This window comes from Rousettus aegyptiacus, unplaced genomic scaffold (genome assembly GCF_014176215.1).
Source record: "Rousettus aegyptiacus isolate mRouAeg1 unplaced genomic scaffold, mRouAeg1.p scaffold_m13_p_3, whole genome shotgun sequence".
In the NCBI taxonomy this organism is placed as follows: Eukaryota; Metazoa; Chordata; class Mammalia; order Chiroptera; family Pteropodidae; genus Rousettus; species Rousettus aegyptiacus.
In genome coordinates this window covers 50,145,983-50,172,685 of record NW_023416306.1, presented here as the reverse complement: position 1 = coordinate 50,172,685, position 26,703 = coordinate 50,145,983, and the positions used below count along the sequence as shown (strand labels likewise).

At 33.6% G+C, this 26,703-nt stretch overlaps 1 protein-coding gene across 4 annotated transcripts in view; it reads left to right on the top strand.

The window, feature by feature from the left end:
- Positions 1-20,518, top strand: part of KIAA2026 (KIAA2026 ortholog) — an 89,003-nt gene extending 68,485 nt beyond the window's left edge. For 3 of the 4 annotated variants that reach the window (XM_016138371.2, XM_036218290.1, XM_036218289.1), the window contains 3 exons: positions 10,666-10,781; positions 14,935-15,122; positions 16,224-20,518. In XM_016138371.2, the coding sequence (XP_015993857.2) occupies positions 10,666-10,781; positions 14,935-15,122; positions 16,224-19,858 (3,939 nt within the window). In that variant the 3' untranslated portion in view covers positions 19,859-20,518. The remainder of the gene's footprint in view (positions 1-10,665; positions 10,782-14,934; positions 15,123-16,223) is intronic. The other variant, XM_036218288.1, reaches the window with a different exon arrangement.
- Positions 20,519-26,703: the final 6,185 nt, after the last annotated feature.

Below are 26,703 nucleotides of genomic sequence, written 5' to 3'. Positions count from 1 at the left end.
ATAGCCGTTGTGACTGATTCCTTGCCTGTGGGTTTCTTTCACTATTGCTGGACAAATGAAATATTAGTGTTGATCTTCATAGGAGGATATCAATGTCAAAACTTAAATAGTATTTAGAGTCAAAGCAATTCTATTATTATCAGCTTTCATATTTACAATATTGGCTCCAATAACAGGGTATATTTTATATAAACACTTGGTTGCCATAAATGCCATTACTAAAGATGGAAATTATATACATGAGAAAGAATTTAATATGGATTCAAATAGACACTTGGCTGTTTGAGAGGGCTTCTTTTCTGCAGGGCCTTTCCAGGTAGTTTTTCCTACCACAGCAACAAGGAGAATTATTCCTTTCCCCACCTAGGTCAACATAACATTAAAAAAGGAAAATTGAATGTTGGTATATGCCTCTAGAAAAAAATCTTAACCACTTAGTGGTTTTGCTATTGAACCACTCATTATATTGCAAGATTTACAGTCTTTTAAAATCTAAACTGTTTACTCATTCTTGCAAGGCAACTAATTCTATTTGGTTAATAATATGAGGAGAGAAAAATGCTTTAATTTTCTTGAGTTTGCTGTAGTTCACTTGATCCCAGTACTTCATTTAGAGGCTTTTTCCAAAAAGGCTCAACATCCTTTAGATCTTACAGTGCTATACCTAAATATCCACCTGAGATTTGTTTAAAGCGAGACTTCTGGTTGAGATAAATAGAAGTATGTAGTTTGACAAAGTCTCTTAATTTTCTCTTTCTTATTATTATTTAGATCATAGCATTCTTTAGTGAGCTAAAGGAGAAATAACTTTTTTTGTGGTTTTAGTCAAGAGAGAATTTGCATTTCGCTTAGTTATTTGGAAAATATCCTTTTTAATCTAGGAAATTTATCAGTTTTTCAGAAAGACAGAGCTAAGATATTAATAAATTTGATTCTATTATATTTGAAATTTATTACACATTGTTGCTTTCTAAATAATGAAAATTGGAAGATTTTTCTAGGTTTATACAGATGTGGTTATATTTCTGAGTTTTTCTTGTGACCTCTTTTTTCTCATATCTGCTCTATTTCTGTATATTTTATATCATAGTTTATTTTTTCAAAGAGGTTTACATCTTTTTTTCTTTAATAAGGAAAGGTCTGTATAGAAATCGAGTATAAGGAAAAGTGAACAATTGGTTAAAAAAAAAAGATGTTATTTATAAGAAAAGAAATCTTGTCTGGATGATATAATGATAATTGATAGTCTTACCAATATAGAGAAACTAAAACTGAAATATAAGACCATATCTTTTCTAATACACATTTTAGAAATTAAGCACTTGAACACTGAGCAAGATTTAAGATAGACTTCAGATATTTCTAAATATTATAATTAGTGTGTAAAAAAAGCTATCAAATTGCTTGTACTTTCAAATCTTATAATCCTATTTGAGATTTAACTTTTATTAACCCCATTTTACCCCTTCCTCCCCCCAAAAAAGTACTTTACCCAACGGTTTGTTCAGCAGACTACCTCTAATAGAAATTTGGAAAGAATGTGTATGTCCAACAGTAGTCTAACCAAACAGTAATGTTAGCAGAACAGTATATCATAGAGCTAGTAAAATAAAATATTTGTAGATCATTGTTACTACATGGAAATATTTATGAAATGTTAACTTTTAAAAACATACCAAATAATATGTACAAAATGGTTACAATATATACAAATATATGTTAAAAAGAATTAGAAAGGAGTTTCAAGTAATGAATAAAATACATCTTAATGTTCTTACAGTATATTAGCTAGACCAAACATTAGAGAAATCAGAAGCTTAGATCAGAGATGATGGCACCCCATTTTTTTGGACACAGAGTTCTTTATAAGCCATTGATTACCAATCAAATGATTGTGCACCCTCACTTCTCACCCCCATGACTTTTGGCATTATCATACTTGAAGAGGTAATACTGGTACTGAATGGATAGAGGCCAGCGATACTGCTAAAAGTATCCCACATTATAATGATTCAACAATGCACAAGACAGCCCGCACAACAAAGAATTATCTGGCCTCAAATGTCAGTTTAAGGGCGACTGCAGAATCTTGATGTAAGCCCATATTTGCTAAGGGCCCCATTCTCTAATTTTGTTGTTAAGAATATTTTATTACATCATATGCACCTAATTTAGATTTGCATTTGATGGAACTTGTGATGTCAGGTTTACTCTTTATATTCTTGACCTTAGCTTCAGATTTATCTCAGCTGTCTTTAATCCATTTTGTTATGGCCTCTTAAATATGTTCACCATTTACCTTTTACTGTCCTTAGTATAGGAAATGAAGAAGTTACAAATAACATGATTGAATACATGTTTTCTTTATTAATTTTTAGAAAGATGATGTAATATATTTTTTTAAAGTGAAGATATAGTAAAGAGTGATACACAGGTAAATGGAAAAATGCAGTCAAGTTATACATAAAATTCACTTATATGAATTTATAAGGACCCCTAAAACAGAAATTAACCTATATAAAAGGTTGATTACTGCAAAGAAATTACTGTACATTAATCTTATTTTCTAACACCTGTAACAGAAAAATCTTTTATTATAGTGAAGGATTATGGGGTTTTTCCCTGTTCTTTCCATTCCATATCCCATTGGCTCACAATAAGGCATCAAATCAAAATTATTTTATAGCCAGCTGTTTAGAGTACAAAATCTGTTTTACTACAGTGTAAACTGTAGGTACACTCAGAGTCCTGAATATGCCCTAAGTAACTTTATTTAATGGCTTTAGTTGTAGATATGGTTGCAATATTCTCTAAATTGTCCTAAAATTAGTATTATTTAACTTTTTTACAATTGCATCATTAGGTATATTGTTTTCTTAAGCTAACTCTCGTGTTAAACTAATGGTTAACAAAACAGAAAACTACCTCAGAGATCACTGTCTTTAGTCATGTTTAGAGCTTTTAAAAATGAAAATGACCTTTTGGAAACTGCACAACAAAAAAAAATATAAGTTTCTTTACCTGTCTTAGTTACAGATTTTAGTCTTTTTCATTAGGCAAATATATCCTCAGTGTCTTCTGTGTGCTATGCATAGTATCAGGAACTTGGTAGGGATCCAGAGATATAAAGTCCTTATCTTCAAGGAATTCACTTACAGAGCTTGAGATTTTATCCCCGACCTTGGGGATAAGTTTTTAACTTTATTCAGGGCTTGGTTAGGCTACCTTCTGTTTTATAAAAGATTTAATCTTTTATTTTCAAGCTGTGTTTGCATGTTTATATGTTGTTTGGGAGTAGGGTGGAAGGGCAGATAACATAACATGGTCTTTTTGAAGGGTCAAATGTTAACTGACATGTTCAAAATAACAGTGAAAAAAAGATGACAGGAAATATGAACCAGAACAATATATGATTGGTAAGACAAAGCTTCAATTGACTGTAGTCACTAAATTGTCTGAAATTGCATTATTCTCATTTATTTGTGGTAAGTCTTGCTTTCAGGGTATTTTTTGTTTGTGTTTGGTTTTTTTGACATGTAATAACTACTCTCCTGAACTAAGACTGGATTTTAACCCCTGTTAATAGTGTTCACTATTTCTACTTACTGTGATTTGGCATAGTTTGCATTCCATCAGGTAAGCTTTCATAAAGACTATATTCGAAAACCTCTTTTCTTCCAAAGAAAGGTCTAATTAAAAGGGAAAGGGGTCGTTTGGTATTTTTACATTAGGCAGAGAATTAATGCTCTGATGTGAGCTTTAAGGAAGAGTTGAACTAGATGACAGATCCTTCTATAGTTAAAGCTTCATAGTGTGGCTTTTATATAATTTGCTTTAAACCCTTTGAATTACATATTGTACACAGTTAAATACAAGTAACATTTGGAAAATGTCAAATATTTTCCAAAGCTCCAAGTAAATTTGTATTATCTTCTTTTTAATAGTTGCTTTACCATGTTCCACTGACATGAGTTCTGAAAAATTGAATAAATCTTGGAGGTGCTTAAGGCCAAAAAAATAAGCTTCAAATCATTCTGTTTTTGTATATTACAGAAGATATTGAAATCTTTGGAAATGATAGAATAGCTCAGTGTCTTTTGTGAATTGGGGGAAAATATTATCGGAACATGGAGAAGATTGAACACTAATAACTTTCCTACCATTTTACCAGACTATAGAAAAAGAAAGAAAAAAAAAGATACATTATACTCTTGTAGGAAAATTAACCCAGAATCCAGCAGTGAGTCAAAAGGAGCCTACACAGAGGGCAGAGAGTCCACATATGGACACTCTGATACTTTAAAATAGAGAAAGGCTTTACATGGAACCAATTTCTTTTAGTGAAGATATGATTCTAACAATTAGTAGGTACTTTCATTAGAACTAGAGCAGTTTGAAGTAGGCTTATTGACAGCATAAAACACTGATAGGCAATTGAAAAACCTACATCAAGCAGATCGTAGGAGTCCAAACATATTACTAGTCAATAAACATTTAATATAGGAATATAGGTTACAGCCCTAGAAACCTGAACAGTACCTGAGAGTCACTGTATTAGATATAACACAGTAACTTGTTCATAATGAATACCCAAGTCATCAAGAGTTAAGTTATATCCATTATGTGTTCAGAAAATCTGGACAGCATATCTCTTACGAACATTTCTGTCAGTTTTTAAAATCTCTGGCATCTAAGGAGGAACCTTCAGTTAGCTAAGAAATTTACTTACATAGTTTGAATACTTACTGTGGGCCTACTCTGTGCTAGGCATTGTGATAGAGCCTGAGAAAGTAAAAATAACTAGGATACTGTCCGTGTATTTAAAATACTCCCACTTCTAATTTCACTTACTTAGAACTTTTTATGCTCTGATGATACCAGGTGTAGCATTACTTAGTGATTCAGGTTGTACAGTGAATTGCAGAATCCACCTTTGTAATACCAAGTATAGATCTGATAAAATTTTATCAATTTCTTCATCCACCAATTTACTGAAAATGATCAAATTTAGATAATCAGCCAGTGGTTAATTTCTAGTCCAGGATTCTTTCTTTTTTGTATATGAAAATGGTTAGTTAGTCACAGTTAGATTTTTTCCCCCAATAATAGTAACTACCTCACTAGGAATGTGATATGTTATCCAATTTTTTCTCTCTACAAAGCCAAATGACACCAAAACTTGCAATAATATTGATGTAGTTGTTTGTCTTCATGCTTTCTAGTTAAATGCTAATTTAGTAATATAAGGAAATGTACATGCTGTTCAACATGGCATGCCTGTATAATAATATGCAAGCGCTTTCCTTTTCTGTTAAATTAGTATTAAGTGAGAATGTGTGCAGGTACCTCAGTGAAAAGTACTAGCATATGATAGTTCATATTAGAACATCTGACAAAGTTAAAATACTTTTTAACTTTTCCATATTAATATGCAGACATTTTACTATATGTCAAATTAGCACTTTTTCAAGAAGCTGTTTACCAGCAAGATGAATGCATTGTTTTACCCCCAAAACAGTGAATTTACAGGAACATATGAATATGGTAGTTATTTCTTTAGGTAAGCAATAAGCAAAAAAGGTAAATACTTATTACCATTTCATTTAATATTACTTAGACTATAAGAATGTCAAATAATTTATTAAAATATACCTTAATTGCAAGTAATTTTATTTGTACATATGTACGAGTTTAAATTATTTGAAACATTTCTTTGTATATTGCTAGTGATTGTAAATGAGAAATCTTTGTGTCCAGATCCATTTGGCTTTTCTAAAAGTTGTTTATGCTTTATTTGAAAAGCATAATATATTGTTTAGTCCCTTTTCCACCATGATATTTATGTCTGCAACAAAGAAATATTTTGCCATACAATCCATGTTTCTGTGCTCTAACAACATATTTGTAAGTAAAAGCACATTAAAAAAAATAGCATCGATATTTTTCTTATACACATCATGTTTTTGTACTGTTCTTTTTTATAAAAACATTTTTCATTTTTATAAGGCCTTCTCAATTTAAAATTCTTTGTATATTTATATGTGATTTTAATTTTTCCTTCATACGACTGTTAATACCTATTTTGTTTAGATATAATATAAGAAAATCTATATAAATAACAGGATGGTTTGTGTAAACAAGTTACTTTCACATAAGTTTAATATTCAGACCATCTAAATTTATTAAAATGTGCAAAATATCTTCATGGTGGTGAGATCTTTGATAAATGTGGAATTTGTTTTCCTCTTTTTCATCCTTTTAGGTGTTCAATGTCCCCAGCATCAATAGATTGCCAGCTCCCTCTCCTTGAAACACACAGCCAGCATTATGCTGGTGCTGTTATACCCATCCCAGATTACTGCAGCAAAATGGAGTTGTTCTTTAGTTGTAAGGTAAGTTTCCCTCCCCACTCATTTCACATACATTGACTCAGCTTTTCATTTTATAATATTGTGTAGTTTTGTAAGTTTTTAAAGTTTCTTTTCCCATATGGTTCCTTAGGTTATTAATGTATCATATTCAAAAAACTTATAAAACTGCATAATATAATAAAGGAGTTACTTTCTAACCATAGACCAGCTCCTTTTTGTAATAATTCCTATGAGGTTATAAAACCTTCACTGTTTGACAGTTGGGGCATCTCCTGGAAAGGGAGCTGGCAATCTGCAGCTGCTGTGTACATTGGATGAGAAAGTATTGAAAGGTAAGCTTCAAACTGCAACCATATTATTTATATGCCTTTGGTTCCATGGTATATGCTTGAAATTCATACTCTAGTTTATGTTAAACTTGATAGTAAATTCATGAAAGAAAAATATTACTCTCCTTTTTTTTCAAAGTGACTTTCAGTAAATGTTTGAATTATTAAGTTCACATAACACATTGGGATCCTCAGAAAATATTTTTTATCCCTGAAAATAGTGAGAATTCTAATACTGAAAATAGTTCATTTATCCTCATATTCATATACCCATTTATAAAGAAAAGTCAGCACTAAATTTATATATATAAGCTTGTTAAATAATATATTTTTATTAGAGAAACAGTTATAGCACTGTTCCACAAACAACCTGTTACTAAGTTTTCTACTTACCATCGTTATCTTTGATTCTATATTGATTAGTGCAGATAAAGATTTTAAGAGCCTTTCTGATTTTTATTACATCCATATTCTCTCTTATGTATTTGAAAATAGGGAAACTTGCTGATTTTCTTATTTGTTTATTCACTTTTAATCTTTAGATCACTATAATTTTAAATACTATTGTAATTAAACAATAAAAATAAATTTGAGATTTAAATTTTTGCATTACACAGATACCTACATGTAAATACAGGTATTTATACAATGTAGTCTCTTTCTCCTTAAGGAATTGTCTGTGTATAGGCCAAGAGAGATAGCATTTGTGTAGTGAAAAGGGAGTGGATTTTAGCATTCGTGAGCCTAGAATTCTAAAATTTACTTCTATCTACAAGTACTTCCCTGTATGTTACTTTAGCAAGTTTCCTTCTATAAAATTAAGTCCTAAGTTCTCGTCTAGCTTTAATCATTTTAATCTAGAAGGAACATGATAATTGTTCTTAATTTTTTCATTATATATATATGTAAATAAATTCAATCAGTCAGAAAAACTATTGCTAGCTTTTAGTTACTGATCTGATTTAAAGTTCAGAAACTATTTGATCTTAAATAGATTTTTATGTTAGACTGAAGTTGTTAGATTTACCATCTCTGACTTTTAAAAATTCATAACTTTTCTTCTCTTTACATTAGTGTCAGTGTATGCTGTGCACTCTGAGACCACCACTAGGTAGAGAAGGACATATTATTTTAATTCCATTTGGGTTATATTGACCAAAGATGATGATAAATGCAACAATCAGTATGAATTTCTCTTTTACTGTCAAGTAGTTAAATCATATTACTTCAAATACCAGTCCCAGAGCAGTGATTCTGAACTTTTTTAAACCTGTGCCTCCTTAAGGTCAATCTAAAAACAGTAGACACACATACCTCAGGGCAGGGTAGAAGGATGCCCTTTATCAAGGTCATTGTATTCTTTATATGTATCATCTAGTCAAAATATTTTATCAGTCTTTACTGTCTATAATTTGTGTATGTAATTAATAGACTTTTTGTTTATTTTCTAAATACAGAATAATTAAGTATTCATTTTCAAATGTAAATGAAGTACATACCATCACTACCCCAGGTTGGGAATATGCAATATAAAAAAAAAAGGAATAAGGCCAAAAATATATATAAAGTTAGCAGGCCATAGATATTTCCAAACAGTTCAGTGGATAAGACAGAATTATATGAAAATTAGAAATCTATTCTCTGATTAATATTTATGAGCCCTACACTGAATACAATCAGCTACTTCCATAGTGTATTTTCTGGGCACTGGATTAACTAAAATTTAATAACTAAAAGGTAAAAATTTTCCTAATTTTTTAAAACTTTTTACAAAAATTAATGTAATTTAGTAGAGACAAAAACAAAGCTGATAAATGTCTTGAAATAATGACATCCACCTACACAATCTTCTCTTCTTGCGCCTCATCTGCCTAGTCCTCAGATCCCATGATACTGCTAGTTCTTCCTGCATTTCCTATCCCATCGTGACTCCACCGATCTAAAAAGCAACCATACTGCCCAGGGTAACTGCATCTTCCATTCTTTCCCATATAACCCCCATTTAAAAAGAATTTAGCATGCCTGGTGCTCCCTAGTCTTTTAACATCTTTCCAGTTAATTATACCACAAAGAGGATGCTCTTCACACCTTCATTCCACATTCTTTTTCTTTTTCTGCTCTTTTTAGCTTTGGAAGTTTACTTCTACTCTCACCATTTCATTTTGGATCCAAATAGTAATTAAGAAGTAGAAAACTAATGTGGACATGCCTTGTTAAAGGGAAAAATTTCCATCATCCCGTTTGTTTTCTGTTTTTTTTTTTTAATTGAAATAAAACCCTACCTGATTCCATAAAGAATTTAAAGTGGCCTTTCACTTTCAATTAGCTTCTCAGTTTTATTGTTTAATAATTTTGTTTTCATGGGTTAGAATAAGTGCTTTATACTATTGCATAACATTTCTTTGAGAAAAAATTAACTTTTGAGACATAGCTCGTTAAGTTAGGTTCTTTTAGAAAGCAGTTGACAAGAGGAAGATATGTCTGTGTAGGTTAGTATATAATATGAAATAAACTTTCCTTGAAATTATTTTCACAATACTATGATTTGTCATGCCACTAAGAAGACACAAGAATTAGTGAGCCTAGGTTCCATATTTGTTGTATGCACATGCACATAAAATTCCACATCTTCCTACTTTTCTAATAAACAATTCTCCGAGATTAAAAAAAAAAAAACCTCGGAGATAGAAATATAGTTGTTTATTTTTATGTGCATAAACATTCTATTGGTTCAAGGTTCAAAATTTGAGGGAAATAGAAACAGTTGAAGTCCAATTTTATGCATGTTAAATGTGATCCATAACATATTTAGTTGTGTGTCTTTTGTTATAAAAGAAATAAAACGAATGAACTGTATGGTATGTGAATTATATCTCAAAGCTGTTACGAAAAAAAGAAAAATACAACATGGTTATGTAACAGTAAAATGATGATGGTGGTGGTGATGGTGGTGATGTTGAAAAGGGTACACTAACATTGTAGAGAATAGGGAAATTGGCTACCTAGAGATATAACTTCTGTAAACTTATTGTTCCTATGGTATTTGAATAATTGTGTGCATACTGGTGAAATGTATTTTCGCTACAGGTTTTTATAACCTGTGTTAGATTGGATTTGTGTAATGTTTTTAAGAGATAGTGGTGTAGTTCTAAGAACTTGGACTTCAGCATCAGGCAGATCTGGGTTAAAGCCATAGGACCTTAAGTTATTTAATTTCTGTGAGCCTTAGTTTCATCATTTTTTAAGTTAGACTAAAATGTATATACCTCATACTTCAAAAGAGTTTTTATAGCAACTAGAGTACATGTGCGCTCTCATGCTCACTCAACCCCTACTTCCCTCTCCCTCTCCCCAATTTTATGCATGTTAAATGTGATCCAGCACCTCCAAATACATATGAATGAACTATTTCAGATAATACGTAGCAAACGGAAGGGGTGTCAGTAATTATTTATAGCATTGAAAATGATGACCACTTGTTTGCTTTTCTGAACTGGAAACATTTATAAAATAAAATAATCGTAAAATTTCCCAAGAAGTTCATTAAGAAGACTGGGTTTGGATATGATAACAATCCTGGCTTTTCTCTCTTTTTCCCTTACTCTGTGGGAAAATTACAAAAACTTTACAGAAGTGAGCTGTATCATTTGCATATTTAATGACTTTATATAAATGTTATATATTTAGTAAATGATTAAAACATTTACAATTGACACAATTAAAAACTTAAAAAAATTGTTGTCTCCCATTTTGATTAAATGGGTTTTAGATTTCTCCTGTAGAATTGACAGTCTTTAAAATATACCAAATAAAATTTATTACTGGATACTTTTTTCCCTTTTCTGCAGCTATCTAGAGAACAGATACTTATTTGATGGGAATTGGCATTTTGTTTTTTACTCAGAAAAGAAGTCTTGACATTCACTTTTAAATCTAAGAGCTTTACTTTTAAAATTATGTTTCAGGGCAAATGGTATCATCGGAGGCAAGCTGTAAAAGAATTGCATAGTACATTGATACGTCTTTTAAATGAATTGCTGCCATGGGAACCAAAGTTAATGAAAGCTTTTCAAAGAAACAGGTAATTCAAGCTTTATAATCTGTTTTTACTTATTTTAGGGCTCTTTAGGATTACGGGAAGATATCCTGGAATCAATTAATAGTTTTCTATTGATTTGTAATTCAGATATTTTTGAGTGTCCTCAGTGTGTAGGGAACTTCTTAAGCCCTGAAAAAGTAGTGTTGATTAAACAAAACTCCAGCTCTAAGGCTTACCTTCTTTTTTGTATATCTGTGGTAAAATGCACAAAATTTACCAACTTAACCAGTTCAGTGGTATTAGATATATTGATAATGTTGTGCTACGATTACCCCACTCATCTCCAGAACTCTTATCCTGTAAAACTAAAACACTCTACCTATTAAATGATAACTGTGCATTCCCCCTTTCCCCTAGCCCCTGGAAGCCACCATTCTATATTTTGTCTTTAATTTTAACTACTCTTAGGTACCTCATATAATATACAGTATTTGTTTTCTTACGACTGGCTTATTTTACTTAGTATGATGTTCCCAGGGTTCATCTATGTTGCAGCACATGTCAGAATTTCCTTCCTTTTTAAGGCTGAATAATATCCCATTGGATGCATGTACCACATTTTGCTTATGCATTCATCTGTCACTAGACACTTGGGTGGTTTTCATGTTTTAGTTTTTATGAATAATGTTGCTGTGAACATGCATGTACATGTATTTCAAGAACTTGCTTTCAATTCTTTGGCTATGTACCCAGAAATGGAATTGCCAGATCATATGGTAATTCTATTTTTAATTTTTTGAGGAACCACCATGCAGTTTTCATTAGTAACTATGCAATTATACATTCCCACCAACAGTGTACAGGGTTCCAGTTTTTCCATGTTTTCATCAACATTTTTTTTTTTTGATAGTAGCTATCTTAACAAGTATGAAGTGGGTGGTATATTGTTATAGTTTTTATATGCATGTCCCTAATCATTAGTGATATTGAATATCCTTTCATGTGTTTATTGGCCATTTATATATCTTTGGAGAAACATTTATTAAAAATTTTTGCCAATTTTTGAATCAGCTTGTTCATTTTTTTGTTGTTGAGTTTTAGGAGTTCTGTGTATGTTCTGGCTGGCTATAAGGCCTTATGGTAGCGGTCCCCAACCTTTTTTGGCACTAGGGAACAGTGCTCCAAGGAGAATCTAATGCCTGATGATCTGAGGCGGAGCTGAGGAGGTGATGCTAGTGCTCGGGAGTGGCTGCAAATATATACGAAGCTTCTCTCACTCTGCCACATACCTCCTGCTGTGTGGTCCGGTTCCTAACAGGCCATGGACTGGTACCCGTCCGTAGCCCAGGGGTTGGGGACCCCCACCTTACTGGATATATGATTGGTAAATATTTCCCCCCATCCCTGAGTTACCCTTTTACTTTGTCAATAGTACCTTTAATGCACAATTTTTTAAATTTTTTATGAAGTTCAGTTTTTCTTTTTTGTTGTTGCCTGTGCTTTTAGTGTTACATCCAAGAAGTCACTGCCAAACATAGTGTTATGAAGAAGCTTTTGCCCTATGTATTCTTCTAAGAGATTTATAGTTTTAGCTCTTACATTTAGGTCTTTGATTCATTTTGAGTTAACTTTTATACATTCTTTTGCATGTGGATATCCAGTTTTCCCAGCACCATTTGTTGAAAAGACTGTCCTTTCATCACTGAAGGGTCTTGGCACTCTTGTGAAAAAACTGTATGACCATGTACGAAAGGATTTGTTTCTGGACTCGATATTTTTTTTCCATTGGTCTATATGTCTGTCTGTCTGCCAGTACCACACTGTTTTGATTACCGATTCTTTGTAGCAAGTTTTGAAATCAAGAAGTGTGAGTACCCCAGCTTTTTTTTTTCTTTTCCAAAATCATTTTGGCTATTTGGGTCTCTTGAGGTGCCATATGAATTTTAGGATGATGTTTTTTCTGCAACAAACATCATTGGAATTTTAATAGAGATTGCACTGAAACTGTAAATTACTTTGGGTAGTATTGACAGCTTTAAATTATTGAATCTTCCAGGACATGTACATGAAATGTGTTTCCATTTATTAATGTCTTTAATTTCTTTCTCCAATGTTTTATAGTTTCCATTGTACAAGTCTTAATTAATACTTAATTCCTAAGTATTTTATTCTTTTTGATGATGTTATAAATGGGGTGTTGTTTCCTTTTCACAGTGATTATTGTCAGTGTATAAAAATGCAACTGATTCTTGTGTGTTGATTTAGTATCTTGCTACTCTGCTGAATTTGTTTGTTGGTTCTAACGTATTTTTTGAAGACTCTTTAGGGGTTTTTTTTACATAAAAAATATCATCTGTGAACAGAGAATTTTACTTCTTTCTTTCCAACCTGAATGCTTTTTGTTCTTTTTCTTGTTGAATTGCTTTGGCTAGAACTTCTACTACTATGTTGAATAGAAAGCAGGCATCCTTGCCTTGTTCCTGTGCTTAGAGGAAAAGCTTTCAGTCTTTCACCATTGAGTAAGAGGAGAGAAAACAACAGAGTGGTTTCTTAGAAACCAGGTAAAGAATGTTAACGAGAACTGCTTGTGACAGATAGGGAATATGAGGCCTGAGAATTCATTATTGAATTTGGCATCATGGAGATTATTGATGACCTGTTGAGCTGTGTTGGTAGAGAAGTGGGTAAAAGTCTTAGGAGTCTGTTCAAGAGAATCAAGGAAGAGGAACTGGAGTTTTGCTATAAAGTGGAGCAGAGAAACAGGGCAGTACCTAGAAGGACAAGTTGTTTTTCATTGCTGTTTCTTTAATGGAAGAAATAACATGTTTGTATACTGGTGGAAATTATCTAATAGGCAGAAATGGACTCAGGCAAAGTAAGGGACATCTGGTAGAGTGATATCTTGAAGAGCTAAGCTAGGATGCCCTAGTGGAGGGATCAGCTTAGAAAGGAAGACAGAATACAAGTACAGAGAAAGTCTAAAGTTGCAGATGAGCTGTGAGCATGTGAAGGTTTTTGTCTGATTGCTTCCATTTTTCCTGAAATAAGCAAAGTTACCAGCTGAGACTGAGAAGACTGAGAAGAAAGGAAATTATACAACTCCCATGTAGGTATTTCTAAAAGAAAATTAATTTTACAATTATCCTTTGATAACCCGTTCTTATAACCCTCATCTGCTCCCTAAAACTCTTATGCAATAATTTAAAACAAATAAATTGAGAGTAATTAACTTACATTTGTTGAATATTTATGTGTCACAGATGCTATGAGGTAAGTACTGTTATTATCCCCATTGTATAAATAAATAAAGTGATGCTTAGAAACTTTAAGGTACTTGCCCAAAGTCTTATATCTGTTAAGTGACAGAGGTAAGACTTAAACTTTATATGCATAAGTAAGAATTTGTAGCAAAAATAAATTGGAGAATGTACATTCAGATTTTGTTTTAATAAATAAATACAATAAAGATTGAGGATAGAATAGAGAAACTCAGTTGAAAACAAAAGGAATGATAAAGGATCTTTAAAATATCGTATAAACATTTGGAAATGTTTCTGTTTTTCCATAGTTTCATAGAAACGTAGCTATTATGTTTTTAAGTGAAAAAGATCTCTGGAAATCACTTTTCAGCTTTGCTGAATTCTTAATAAAGCATTCAGCTTTTCCCTGTGCTTAATAAATATTTCTAGTGAGACCCAAAAGTTTAGCTATAAATATTCTCAGGATTGAATGATGGATTTTTTGTTTGTTTGTTACTCACTGTATAATAGTCAAAAATAATAGATACTATTTCCTAGATTTTCTTGATTATTTTAAATGATCTTTTTAACTATATTAAAATCAGTAATTTTAAGACTATCTAAAATCTATTTTTATCAATGCACCTAGAAAAAAAAATACTTTTCTCTCATTTAATAGGTCTCACAGCAGCCTTTAGAAAAACATAGGCGATATGTGCAAACACTTCTTTCTGAAATTGCTGATATAATCTTCAGTTTCTTATGCCTACACCCAGGGTTTTACCTTCTTGAACAGTAATGATTGGCAAGACTGAACTAAGCATCTTAGACACACTTGAAATTAAAACATAGTTTTTAGTTGAAATATTTTTATAATTTAAAATGTTAAAAGTTAGTTTATCTTCTGAGAGTTTAATACATATGTATTGTTTGTTATGTTGGACATTTTATTTCAGGAGCCGCCTAAAGAAAGACTATGATGATTTCAGAAGACAGCCTGATCCAGATAAATTTACTAGAGAAGTATGGACTACTGAAGAAGGTGAAGGAGATCCTGGAAAAGAATCTCCTAAAACAGAAATCAGTAAGTCTGTAGACTCAACAGAACCTCTAGATATCCTGGAGAAAGATCACTTTGATTCAGGTAGGCATTAAAACTTTCTTTAAATCAACATTAAAGCACAAAGAAAAGTTTTAGTAACATTTGCAGAGATAAGGATAACCTGATTAATGAAGTATATTAATTAGGAAAATCTGATATGTTATACAAGTGTACTATGTCCTTATAAAAGGTACTTTGAAGTCATTTTTACATTTCTAGGAGTTTCTAGAGCCAGTGGCTGATTCTGAACTTTAGGCATGTCATTACAGACCACATCCTGGATCTGCAGTTCCTTTGAAATAGGTTCATCCTCTTCTTTTTATCATCACTATTTCTGATGTTTGCTTTAAATGGAATTTAGAAAGTCCTTAATACTATGAAGATTTTTTTTTTTATGAGGGATGACCAAGGTCGATGTCCCAATGAGACTCGATTGGACACATCATTCTAATAAGGAGGCTGCATTAGATTTTTTGTAATTCATTTCAACTCATCAAGCTTATATTACTCTATAAATCTAGTTAAATAGTTTTAGTTATATAAGAGTTTAATATGAAATTTTTTGGTTAGAAATGAATAATGAATTAACCTGTTGTTTTTTATGTCTTTGGTAAATTGGAAAAGAATAACTTCTCATCATCCCAGTTTGACCAGATGAACATGTATTTTTTTTTTACTGTAAGGATTATTAAACACTAGAAAAAGGTAGACATTTTTCATCCTTTAGAGTCTCTAGAAATAAATTAGACTGAAGGAACACCTCTCTTTGATATCAAAATTTCCCTTTGTAGAACCAGACTAGATTCTTTTCCAAATCTAAATTCTGAGCTCTGATTGCTGGCTTGATCTCTTTAAAAGATGTAAAATTTCCTTTTGTACTTGTAGGGTCAGCAAAATTAGCAGAAGTTGGCCAAAAATAACTTTCTTATTAATAATAGGTTGTTCTTGGAAATGTTTATGATATCAAGATTACTATGTCACAAGTCACCTCAACTTAATTTCCATCAGTAGTGCTGAGGCTTTTAAATCACCCTATAGATTTCTTAATAAATTTCAGTTCAAAGATTGACTTTTTTTATAATTGGTCTTATGCTAATCATTAGCTGTTTTATATTAACAAAACGCTTGTTTGATAATTTTCAGATGATATGAAATTGTCAGAAACAGACTTTTCTATGGCCAGAAGCAAGTTGTTAAAAAAGGAATTACCTTCTAAAGAGGTACTGAAGACACTGTCTAGAACACTTAAGCGGCAGTCCAAACAAACTAGTTATCTGGATGACAGCACAAAAGAGCTTTCTCCAAGGAAGAAAGCAAAGTTAAGCACAAATGAGACAGCAGTTGAGAATGTGGAAAGTGATATGCAGATTGACTGTTCGAATGAATCAAAGCATACAGAGCCACTATTTCCAGAGTCATTTGCCTCAGTGGATTCAACACCAGTGTCTACTCTCCAGAAAGGGACCAAACCTATTCAGGCCTTGCTTGCAAAGAATATTGGGAACAAAGTGACCTTAACAAATCAACTGCCCCCTTCTACTGGTAGAAGTCCTTCTGCTGTAGAAAAGCCAGTTATATCTTCTCCAGATGCAAGCCCCATAAAGCCAGCATTGACCTGCCATACCAATACAAAAGGTCCTTTACAGATGGTATACAAAATGCCCTGTGGCCAGTGGTTGCCCATAGATCTTCATAACAGCTCTGTAAAGATTCAGATGCAACCTGTGTTGGATCCTAAAACAGGAGAAAAAATCATGCAGCAGGTTCTCATTCTGCCTAAGAATTTTGTGATTCAGCACAAGGAAGGGAGAGCAGTTGCAAAAGAAATATTACCACTTCAACAGAAAGGTACAGAACAACATTGTTTATCTTTCCCTCAGACAGCAAATGTAAACTCTTCTTTAGCATCAGTTCTTGCCAACTCAGCAGGAGCTGTTTCTTCCCATCTACCTAATGCAGTTTTCAACAAGACGATTGCACCTTTGTCAAATGTGAGTAATGTTAGACCACAGCCTTTGTCACCTGTAACCTCCGTGAGTAATTTATTAATACCACCAGTTAAGAATAGCCAAAGTGAAACAGGAAAAGTCAAGAATACGGTTTCAGCAGTCACATTCCCCCAATCCATTGCTTCACCCACTATTTCCTCAACAGTTCAGCCTCTGTTATCAGCAACAACACTAAGTGGATCTACAAATCCTGGTAGTTCCCTCAACTGTTTTGCACAACAAACTGCTGATTCTTCTGAAGCAAAGCAAGAACTGAAAACTGTGTGTATAAGAGATTCACAGTCAATTCTGGTTAGGACACGAGGTGGGAACACTGGAGTTGTAAAAGTACAGACCAATCCAGATCAAAATTCCCCCAATAGTATATCTTCAAGTTCAGTTTTCACTTTTGCTCCTCAACTTCAGGCATTTCTGGTGCCAAAATCAACAACGTCATCCTCTGCTTTTTCACCAGTAGCTGGAACCACTGCTACATCTAGTCTCCCACCTTTTGGCCAAACACCAACTTCTGTTTCCATTCCAACTGTCTTTAATCCGTCCTTAGGGAAAAATCTCAAACTTCCATTAAACCAACCTTCCTGTAGTGGTAATTTGGCCCATGTGATAGATAAAACTTCACACATGTCTTCTTCTCCCTTAAAGGCCTCTGTTTCTTCCAGCACTGTGCTACCATCAACAGCAGATAGTTCAATGAGCGTAATTAGTCTATCAACAGGAAATTTCGGACAAACCAATGCAAATGTTATTCGTACGCCAACTAAGCAGCAACAAGGAGATTATATCACAAAAAGTCCTCCTGTTACAAGATCAGAAGCAACAGCAGCAACAAATGGGGATGCGATCAGTGGTACTGCAGTTCAGAAACTTATGCTAGTGTCTGCTCCATCTGTTCTTTCTTCTGGAAGTAGAACTGCAATTAATGTCACACCTGCACCAACACCTACAGGTGTTTCTGCCCAGAAATTAGTTTTTATTAATGCTCCAATTCCCAGTGGCACTTCAACCCCAACTATTGTGGCAGAACCATTAAAACAAACTCTTCCTTCCCCCTTGAATAAAACATACGTTAAGACTCCAGAGCAGCCCCAGATAGTACTGATTCCATCTACAGTGGGAGCACCAATAAAAATAAATTCATCACCAACTGTGTCTCAGATAAAAGATGTGAAAATTGGACTAAACATAGGTCAAGCAATTGTAAATACTTCGGGCAGTGTGCCGACTATACCATCGATTAACATACTGCACAATGTAACCCCAAAAGGAGAAGAAAAAAGTACCAAGGGCTATGTTTTGCCGTTGTCAACAAGTGGTAATTCAATTCCAGTAAGCTCAAATTTTGTGAGTCAAAATATTACTCCTGTTAATGAATCAGTGGTTTCTGCAGCAAGAGCAGTAAACATGTTTTCAGGAGCAAATGTATCTTTGGGTTCTCTTTCAGTGACCTCAACCTCTGCTTCAATTGGGACACGACCTCCTGTTTTAGTCAGTGGAAATGATACCTCTTCAAGAATTATGCCTATTTTGTCAAATAGACTTTGCACGTCAAATCTCGGAAACACTGTGGCTATATCAACTGTGAAAACGGGACATCTTGCATCATCTGTTCTGATTTCAACTACACAACCAACAGTGTCTCCTAAGTGTCTAACATCAGCTTTGCAAATCCCTGTTACTGTTACCTTGCCTACACCTGTGACTATATCTCCTAAAATAATCAACACAGTTCCACAAGTGGCAACAGTACCAGGAACCACACGTTCTGTATCTCTTTCTAAAAGACAATCTCGGACTTCTGTCCAGTTTCAGTCACCAGGGATATCAGCTACAGTGCCAACAAATATAAACACAAATAAACCTCAAGCTGAATTGCCATCCCTTTCACCAAGTCCCGGTAAAATAATAAATATTTCCAATTTCACTTCTCTGCCAAACCAGCAAATGTCTCCTGCTTTGGGAAAATCAACCTCTAATTACAGTTCTACTCCAGATGGCTCTGCCATTCACACTGCTACAGCATCATCAAATGTAACTAGTGTGGTTGGGGGTCAGTTCAGTGAACCTTGTATTCAGCAAAAAATAGTCATCAACACCAGTACACCTTTGGCACCTGGTACTCAGATCATGATTAATGGAACCCGGTTTATTGTTCCACCACAAGGTCTTGGAGCTGGCAGCCATGTTCTTCTTATATCTACTAATCCCAAATATGGACCTCCCTTAGTTCTTAACAGTGGCCAAGGCATTCAGCCTGCACCAGTAGATAATCCTGCCCAGAAGATCACACTAGCATCAAATAATTCTTTAAGTGGACAACCTGTAAAACAGTCTCTAAGAACCTCTACAAAAATTGGAAACTCTCTTGGGAATCCAAGTTCTCTACCCACAATACATTCAACACCACAAATCATAAACACAACTGCTAAACTTTCTGTTCCACCTCCTGTACCAACGGTGTCATTGACTTCAGTAATTAAGTCTCCTCCAACTACTCTTTTAGCTAAAACATCTTTGGTTTCTGCCATTTGCTCTAGTAATCCTCCATTGCCAAGTAGCACTTCCGTATTTCATTTGGATACATCAGTCAAAAAATTGTTGGTTAGCCCCGAAGGAGCCATTTTGAATACCATAAATACTCCAGCATCTAAGGTTTCTTCACTCTCTTCATCTCTCTCCCACATTGTTGTATCTGCCAGTCGAAATCCTGCCTCTATCTTCCCTGCTTTTCAGTCATCTGGCATAGAGAAGCCTGACACAGCTGCATCTTGAATTTAGACTAAACGAGCCAGTTTTTAAATAATGGGGCATTGTTTTGACTCCCATGAAAATTTTAACTGTTTATTATACTGTTGAAAATATATTATACATAGTTTGTGTGTGTGTGTGTGTGTGTGTGTGTGTGTGTCAATGTATCTTTTCATTAGCTTGCAGCAAGACTTTATTTTCTTGGGGAGGGAAATATCTGTTTAATTTTACTCATTGGTATGTGTTCAGAGGTAGTTTAAAGTAGACAGGCTTTACCTGTCTGTATATCAAATTGAACAAAGTCAAGTTTGACTAGTTTGGAATAAGCTAGCCTTTTGCACACTTGCATTGATATGTTTCTTCTTGAATTTCAACTATTGCAGCGCGTATCTACAATATGGTATTGTGTCAGTGAAATCTTATTTTTGTTTCTGTAAAAATATATATATATTTATGCATTGTGAAAATGCAGTCCGTGGTGTAAAATTGTACATAGTCCTAAAACCCTAACAACCTGTACTAAACTATATGTACAAAGAACTATGCTGTTTTATTTATGTTTTGTTTACATAATGTATAGTTTTTTAAGTATTTTAGTATTTCGGACCAGTGAACTGTTAGCAACAATGCAGAAGAATCTGCATGAAATAAACTGAGTTGCTGTATTTGTTTGTTTGAACACCATTTTTAAAGTGCATTCTTGTTCATTGACAGAATATAGAATGTAAAATGAAGACAGTCCTTTACAAAAAGGAATTAAGGCTGGGAAATGCGAGTTAATAGCTTGCATTTGTACAAGGTAATCTCACTAGTGGGTGGTAGAGCCAGTGTTTGACCATGATGCATTAAACCATTTTTTCAAGATTTTACATTACATGTTATAAAATTTTAGATTTCATTGTTTTAAACTTTTTTTCTCTTAGTCCACCACCAAATGTTATATTAAATGAAATAAGTAATTTTATTTCAGGTCAAGTATTTGGTCTCTTGTTTACACAACCCAGGTACATTTTTTTTAACTTTTTATTTTTAAATAATTCTAGATGCACAGGAAGTAGCAATGATCGTACAGAGAAATTCGTCCCATGTACCCTTTCCCTAGTTTCTCCCAGATATTTTTAAAAATATATGTATCGAGGTGTTGGCTTGTACTGACTAATTTTGCAAGATTTGAAGAACATGAATTATTTTTAGTTTAGAATAACGAATGTGGACACCTTCCATTTTAAGTACTCTGCTTCCCCCCCACCGCCCCCCGCCCCCGATTACAGGGTAGTTACTTAAATTCTAGTAAAGCAATTTTTATAGATCAGCTTATTCTCAGGGTTTGACTTTGTGGTATTTTAGAATATGCCTCATTTTAAATGAAAGGTAGATTTCATACATAGTGGATTTTTATATTATCTATGGATACTCTATACTTATCCACATTTCACTTATATCGTTGTGAAGCTCATCGCATGGAGTTATAGTCCAAGGTTGAAAATGGTAGGGAAGATAAGGGCTAAAGACTTCCTTTGAAACTATGTTGAGATGTATTTTCAAAGTGGAGAGGACAGTGAGGGTATTCCTGGAAAGTTGCTAAAGGCTCTCAAAAACCTGAATTTATGCTCTAAGACAGTATCTTTACCAAGCATGTCTTATGTTCTACTTTATAGTCACCCTTCCCTCTTTCTCTGTAGTTTTGAAAGACCTTGGATTTCAGTACATAGGTGGTGCTCAATAAGTGAATGTATATACTCAACTTTTAAAACAACCTAAAACTTTATCTTTCGTGTGGAAAGAAATCTCTACTACTAGAAACTCTACTTCTAGAATCTCTACTTCTAGAATCTCTACTTCTAGAAACTAATTTACTGAATTACCCTATCCAACTTTAATCTCAGCAAAGGTCCTAAACTAATTATTAACTACTAATTCTTTTCTCACTTCCAAAGCCAAAATTATATGATCTTCGAAGCTCTGTGTGATTTGTTGAACCTTTTAGAGTAAAGCACTCCCCTCCTCCTCCTCAGGGCTTAAAAGTCTCTTCAGTCTGTTCTTGCTTACCTCTCCAGCTTCATTTCAACTTATTCTCCTTGCTCACTGTACTCTATAGTTTTAGTTCCTAGCAAATTGAGACATGTCAGGGTCTTCATAGGTGTTCTCTTTGACTTAATGTTACATTATAGGTTCTCATTATATATTACATAACTCCCTCTCTTTACCATACCCAAGCCAGCATCATGATATTGCAGTCACTCACAGACCAAGGACATAGATTGAGGGACATTTCCTTCACAAGTGTAATAAAATTATTTGTATGCAATTATGTAATGCCAGTCATCCTTAAAAAGAGATCTTGTCAGTGGTCATCATTGTCATCCTAGCAACTGGCACACAGTAGTCACCCAATACATATTTGTTCAGTGAGTGAGAAATCTAGGTAGCTACTTAATATTATTTAAGATCTAGTTTAGTTTTTAAAAATAATACTGGATTTTTACTATAAATTTGACTAAATTGGTAGATTTATATAATCGAAAAGCCAAATTATTTTTCCTTTGCCTCCAGTGTGGTAGGTCATGTGGATTCCTGGGATCTTGGCCAAAGAGTACAAAGTCAAAATTTTCCATTCTTTGTGTTCAGTGTTATCGAGTATTTTTTAAAGGTCATCCATAAACACAATCACGTAAAAGTAAAAGAAGAAAAGTCACCACAATGGTACCTGAAAGGCTTCATGGTACTAAAAGGGTATATTTCCACACTTAGTGTAGAAGTAGGCCAGTGGATGTTTGTATTCAGCATCATTTTAAATGCTAAGTTAAAAAATGTTGAAATATCTCCTAATATGTTAGCTCTTTTCTATCATTTCCTATGGATTTTCCTGCACACACCCCAAAATCAATATTGTGATTAAATATATATACAACTTAAATTTTTTGTAGCTAAATAAATGCTAAGTAGCTATTTAGATCCGTGCTTTCATTCAGTCTTCAGTTTAATTGATGTATTTAGTAATTGACAAATATTTTTATGATTAAAACATGATGGCTATAATAAGTACACTAAGATAAATTAAAATGTTTACTTGATCCAGTGTATCATTGACTCAGAATACAATGGGAATTTAGTTTTCAAAATTACATATCAGGATGATATATACATTTTACCATGTCATTCCAGAAGTTGTTTTGCCATCACCTGAGCCTGAAGCCTCATTGTTACTATAATGCTGTCATCTGCCCCAGATATTTTTACTCATTTATTCAACAAGCATTTATAATACACAAGATGTTGCTTTGTGCTTTCTTAATAAAACTGAAGGGCATAGCATAGTTCAGGTTCTTGATAGTTTGCTTGGAAACAAAATGTGAATATGAGAAACTTCTGTAGTTAAAAGCAATATAAGAAGTGTTAGAGAATCAAAAGTATGTGTGTTTATCAACAAATTTAAATTCGAAGAAGTGTAAATTCATTCTACACATTTATTGAGAGCCATATACTGCGGAAGATACAGGAACAACACATGAATGAAGTCCCATTCCTGTCCTCAACACACATACACACACACACACACACACACCCCAAAAGAATATAGCAAGTTAAATGTAAATGTCAAAGGAATAAAGAACTCTTAAGAATTTAGTAGGGAGGTGCCAAAGAATGTTTCATACAAGACGTGGCATTTGTGTTAGAACTGAAAATACGTTTAGAACCAGGCCTGCAAAAACCCAGAGGCAGTTAACAATACGTATTGTATGTTTGAAAGTTGAAAGTAGATCTTGAAAGTTCTTAACCACAAGAAACTTGTAACTGCTGATGGGTGTTAAGTTTGGTAATCATTTCACAATATATATGTACATTAAATCATGTACACCTAAAACTAATACAATGGTATATGTGATATCTCAATAAAAGCACAAGGAGCATATAGGGAACAGAGCAATTGAGTTTGGAGTATTATGGGTTAAGTGGACCAGTGATTTAAAAAATGGGTTGGGTGGTAGAGGACTGGAAAATATTCTGAAAGTAATTGGGGAGTACTGAAGGTTTTGCAGCAATGGTAGTACATTCAGATGTAAAATGAAGATAATTACAGTGCAGAATTACTGAGGGTTAGATGAGAATTTATGTAAAACACTTGGCCCAATGCTTGCCACATAATAGCTGCTCTCAGTCACCCGACTAGAGACAAGGAGGCCAATTACTACAAGTTACTAGGTGGGTCAAGCAGATAGTGTGAAGACCTGTTATCTGACAGTAATGGTAGCAATAGAGAGGTGGGAAAAAACGCAAACATAACCTCATTTTATCATGCTTCACAGATACCGTGTTTCGTTTTTTTACAAATTGAAAGCAAGACCCTCCACCAGCAAAGAGAGTACTACCCTATTGCAGTAGTCTGGAACTGAACCCGCAATATCTGAAGTAATGCCCATATTCAGATTGAGAAGGATAGAGAAAGGGATTTTTTTTTTTTAAGGGAAAGCTTTTATTTTGCATAAAACTTAGAAATTTTGAACAGCAAAGAACGTCATGGACAAAGTATTGATCTCCCCTAACTATGAATTTAGTACTAAACTAAAATTTATTATAAATGAATTTTTTGTTTTTATAGGTTTCTGTAATAGCTTATAGCATATATAAATGGTCTTTATTAATTTAAATGTCTTTCCCTGATCATGTAAAAATTTAATTATGGCTTAAGTAGTAGTGGACCATTTAGTTCTATCTAAATACAATACTTATATGGATCTAATTCTAGAAAGTAATGAAATGCTGTAATATCTATAAAAATTTTATTAAAATCATCTAGATCCTCAAAAACATCTTGGGAATTATGATCTTATCAAACTTCAATTTGAGCAAATGTAACATCAATGAGAACAGTTAAACTGGAAAAAGATTGATCTAGATTATTTTTAGAAAACATCCTGTGATAGATATTTAGGACTTGGCTTCTGTAAACCTGAATCAAACCTACAGGTGACCCAGATGCCTGAACCCACACAGTTTAACCCTCCTTCCTTAGGGACCTGATTCAGGGAGTGCCCTAATACTCCCCAGCCTCTGCCCAGAGACAGGAGGACACTTGGGAAAAGATGGAATTTAAACTTCAGCCAATTTTTGCTGTTGTGATTATTTTTTTTACTTAGCTCAGTGAGCTTTCTTTGCGCCAGGCTACCAACCACAGGAAACAACCCAGTTTATCAAAAAGAAAGTGCTTCCTTCTAACTTTTTCTCAAGGCCATCTTCCTGTAGGAGTCTTACTTCTGATGTATAAGGCTAATGTTTTTGTACATTTCAGAAGGTTTCTTCTAGATTTCTAAGCAGTAAATTCTCAGTTGATCTTCTGCAAATTTGTGTTACATGTTCTTGATGTAGTTCAGGCAGTATTTGAAGTTTTAGCTGAAGCTTTTGAATCTCACTTTCAAACTATTTTCAGACTACAAAGATTTGGAGACCATTTGGACCATGTAAGTAATTTGTTCATTTAATCTTCTTCACTTAACTTTTAAATAGTCCTTGTTTTCCTCCTTCAAGCTGTTTTAAGGAAACACTTAACAGGATCAAAGTATTTCTTCAGATTGTCTTCTGATTGACAGGGGTTCTCAATTTTATTTTCACTTTGTCTAGTTTCAAGTTGCCATCCAATTTGTAATCTTTTCTAAGGAAAGCAGGAAAACTTACCTTTAGTATAATTTCAGAGATTTTAATGGGCTCTCTTTGTCATGTAAAGCCACTTTCATTTGTAGTAGTCACACATTTTTTTCCTGTTCCTTCATTTTGCACACGTTTACTTTCATCTTACAGTCTTGGGATAGCAGTTTTAGGCTTTCCTAAAAACAAAATCTCACTCTCCTCGTTTCTCTCTGGCAGACTCAGCTCAACCATCCTTGCCCATCACCTGGGACACTGCCTTGAGGGACTCTGTGAAGAGAGCCTTTTTCCCTGGAGAAAGGAGAGAATTCTCAGCACATGATGATCTGGGAAATCTTTGAAGGGCCCAGGGCTCAAGCCACAGATTATTCTATAAATGTGGAGGATTAAAGCTGAGAGTAGGCCTGTGATAAACAGAGGAGCTAGCCAGTTGTCAGAGAGAGTTTGTTTAGAATTTGTTTGAAAATGGAATGAATGGGGCTTATTTTAAGCAGTAAGACTGGACAGGATCAGGAAGGGCAGGGAAGTATTTTAGTATTTTTTCGAATGACTTCTTTTTCAATGTGTGTAATAAGTCTCTTCAGCATTTTTCCTCTGCAGTGTAATCTTGTCTGTTGTAGAAAATGATGCCATTGTGCTACACTGGTGTTTCCAATGGCACAAGATGATTTTAGGTGGTTTACTGACAGCATTAGATAACACAGTCACATAGTGAGAAAGTCATTTCTTTCTCTAATAAGCTTTTTAATTGTTAGAAGCTTTTCTCCGATTCTTGCTAATCTCCCTCTATAGTAAAGAAAGCAGGTCTCAGGTTGAGAACCTTCCAGACTATCTGTATCTTCCTAAGGTTTTCATAAAAATAATTTGCTTTCATTATCTTCATTTTTATAGTTATCCTCTACTTATGGAAAATAATACTGATATTCCACTTAGGATAATGATAAATTTGAGCCAAAAAAAAAAAAATGAGCTGCTGGAAAGGAAAATAATAGATAAATAATACCACACTTTGGTGATGTGTAGATGTCAACAACAAAAAATTATTATGCTACTATGCAAATAATTACACTATTTCAGAATCTCAAATTCTTTATGATTTCTTCTATATGTTCTTTTGAGAGGGATTTGGGAGATAAAAAGAACTAAATTGCCACTGGGACATTTACAGCAAAACATCAGCTAAATAAGTAAAATAAGGTTTTACTTATTTACATTCTGACATCGCC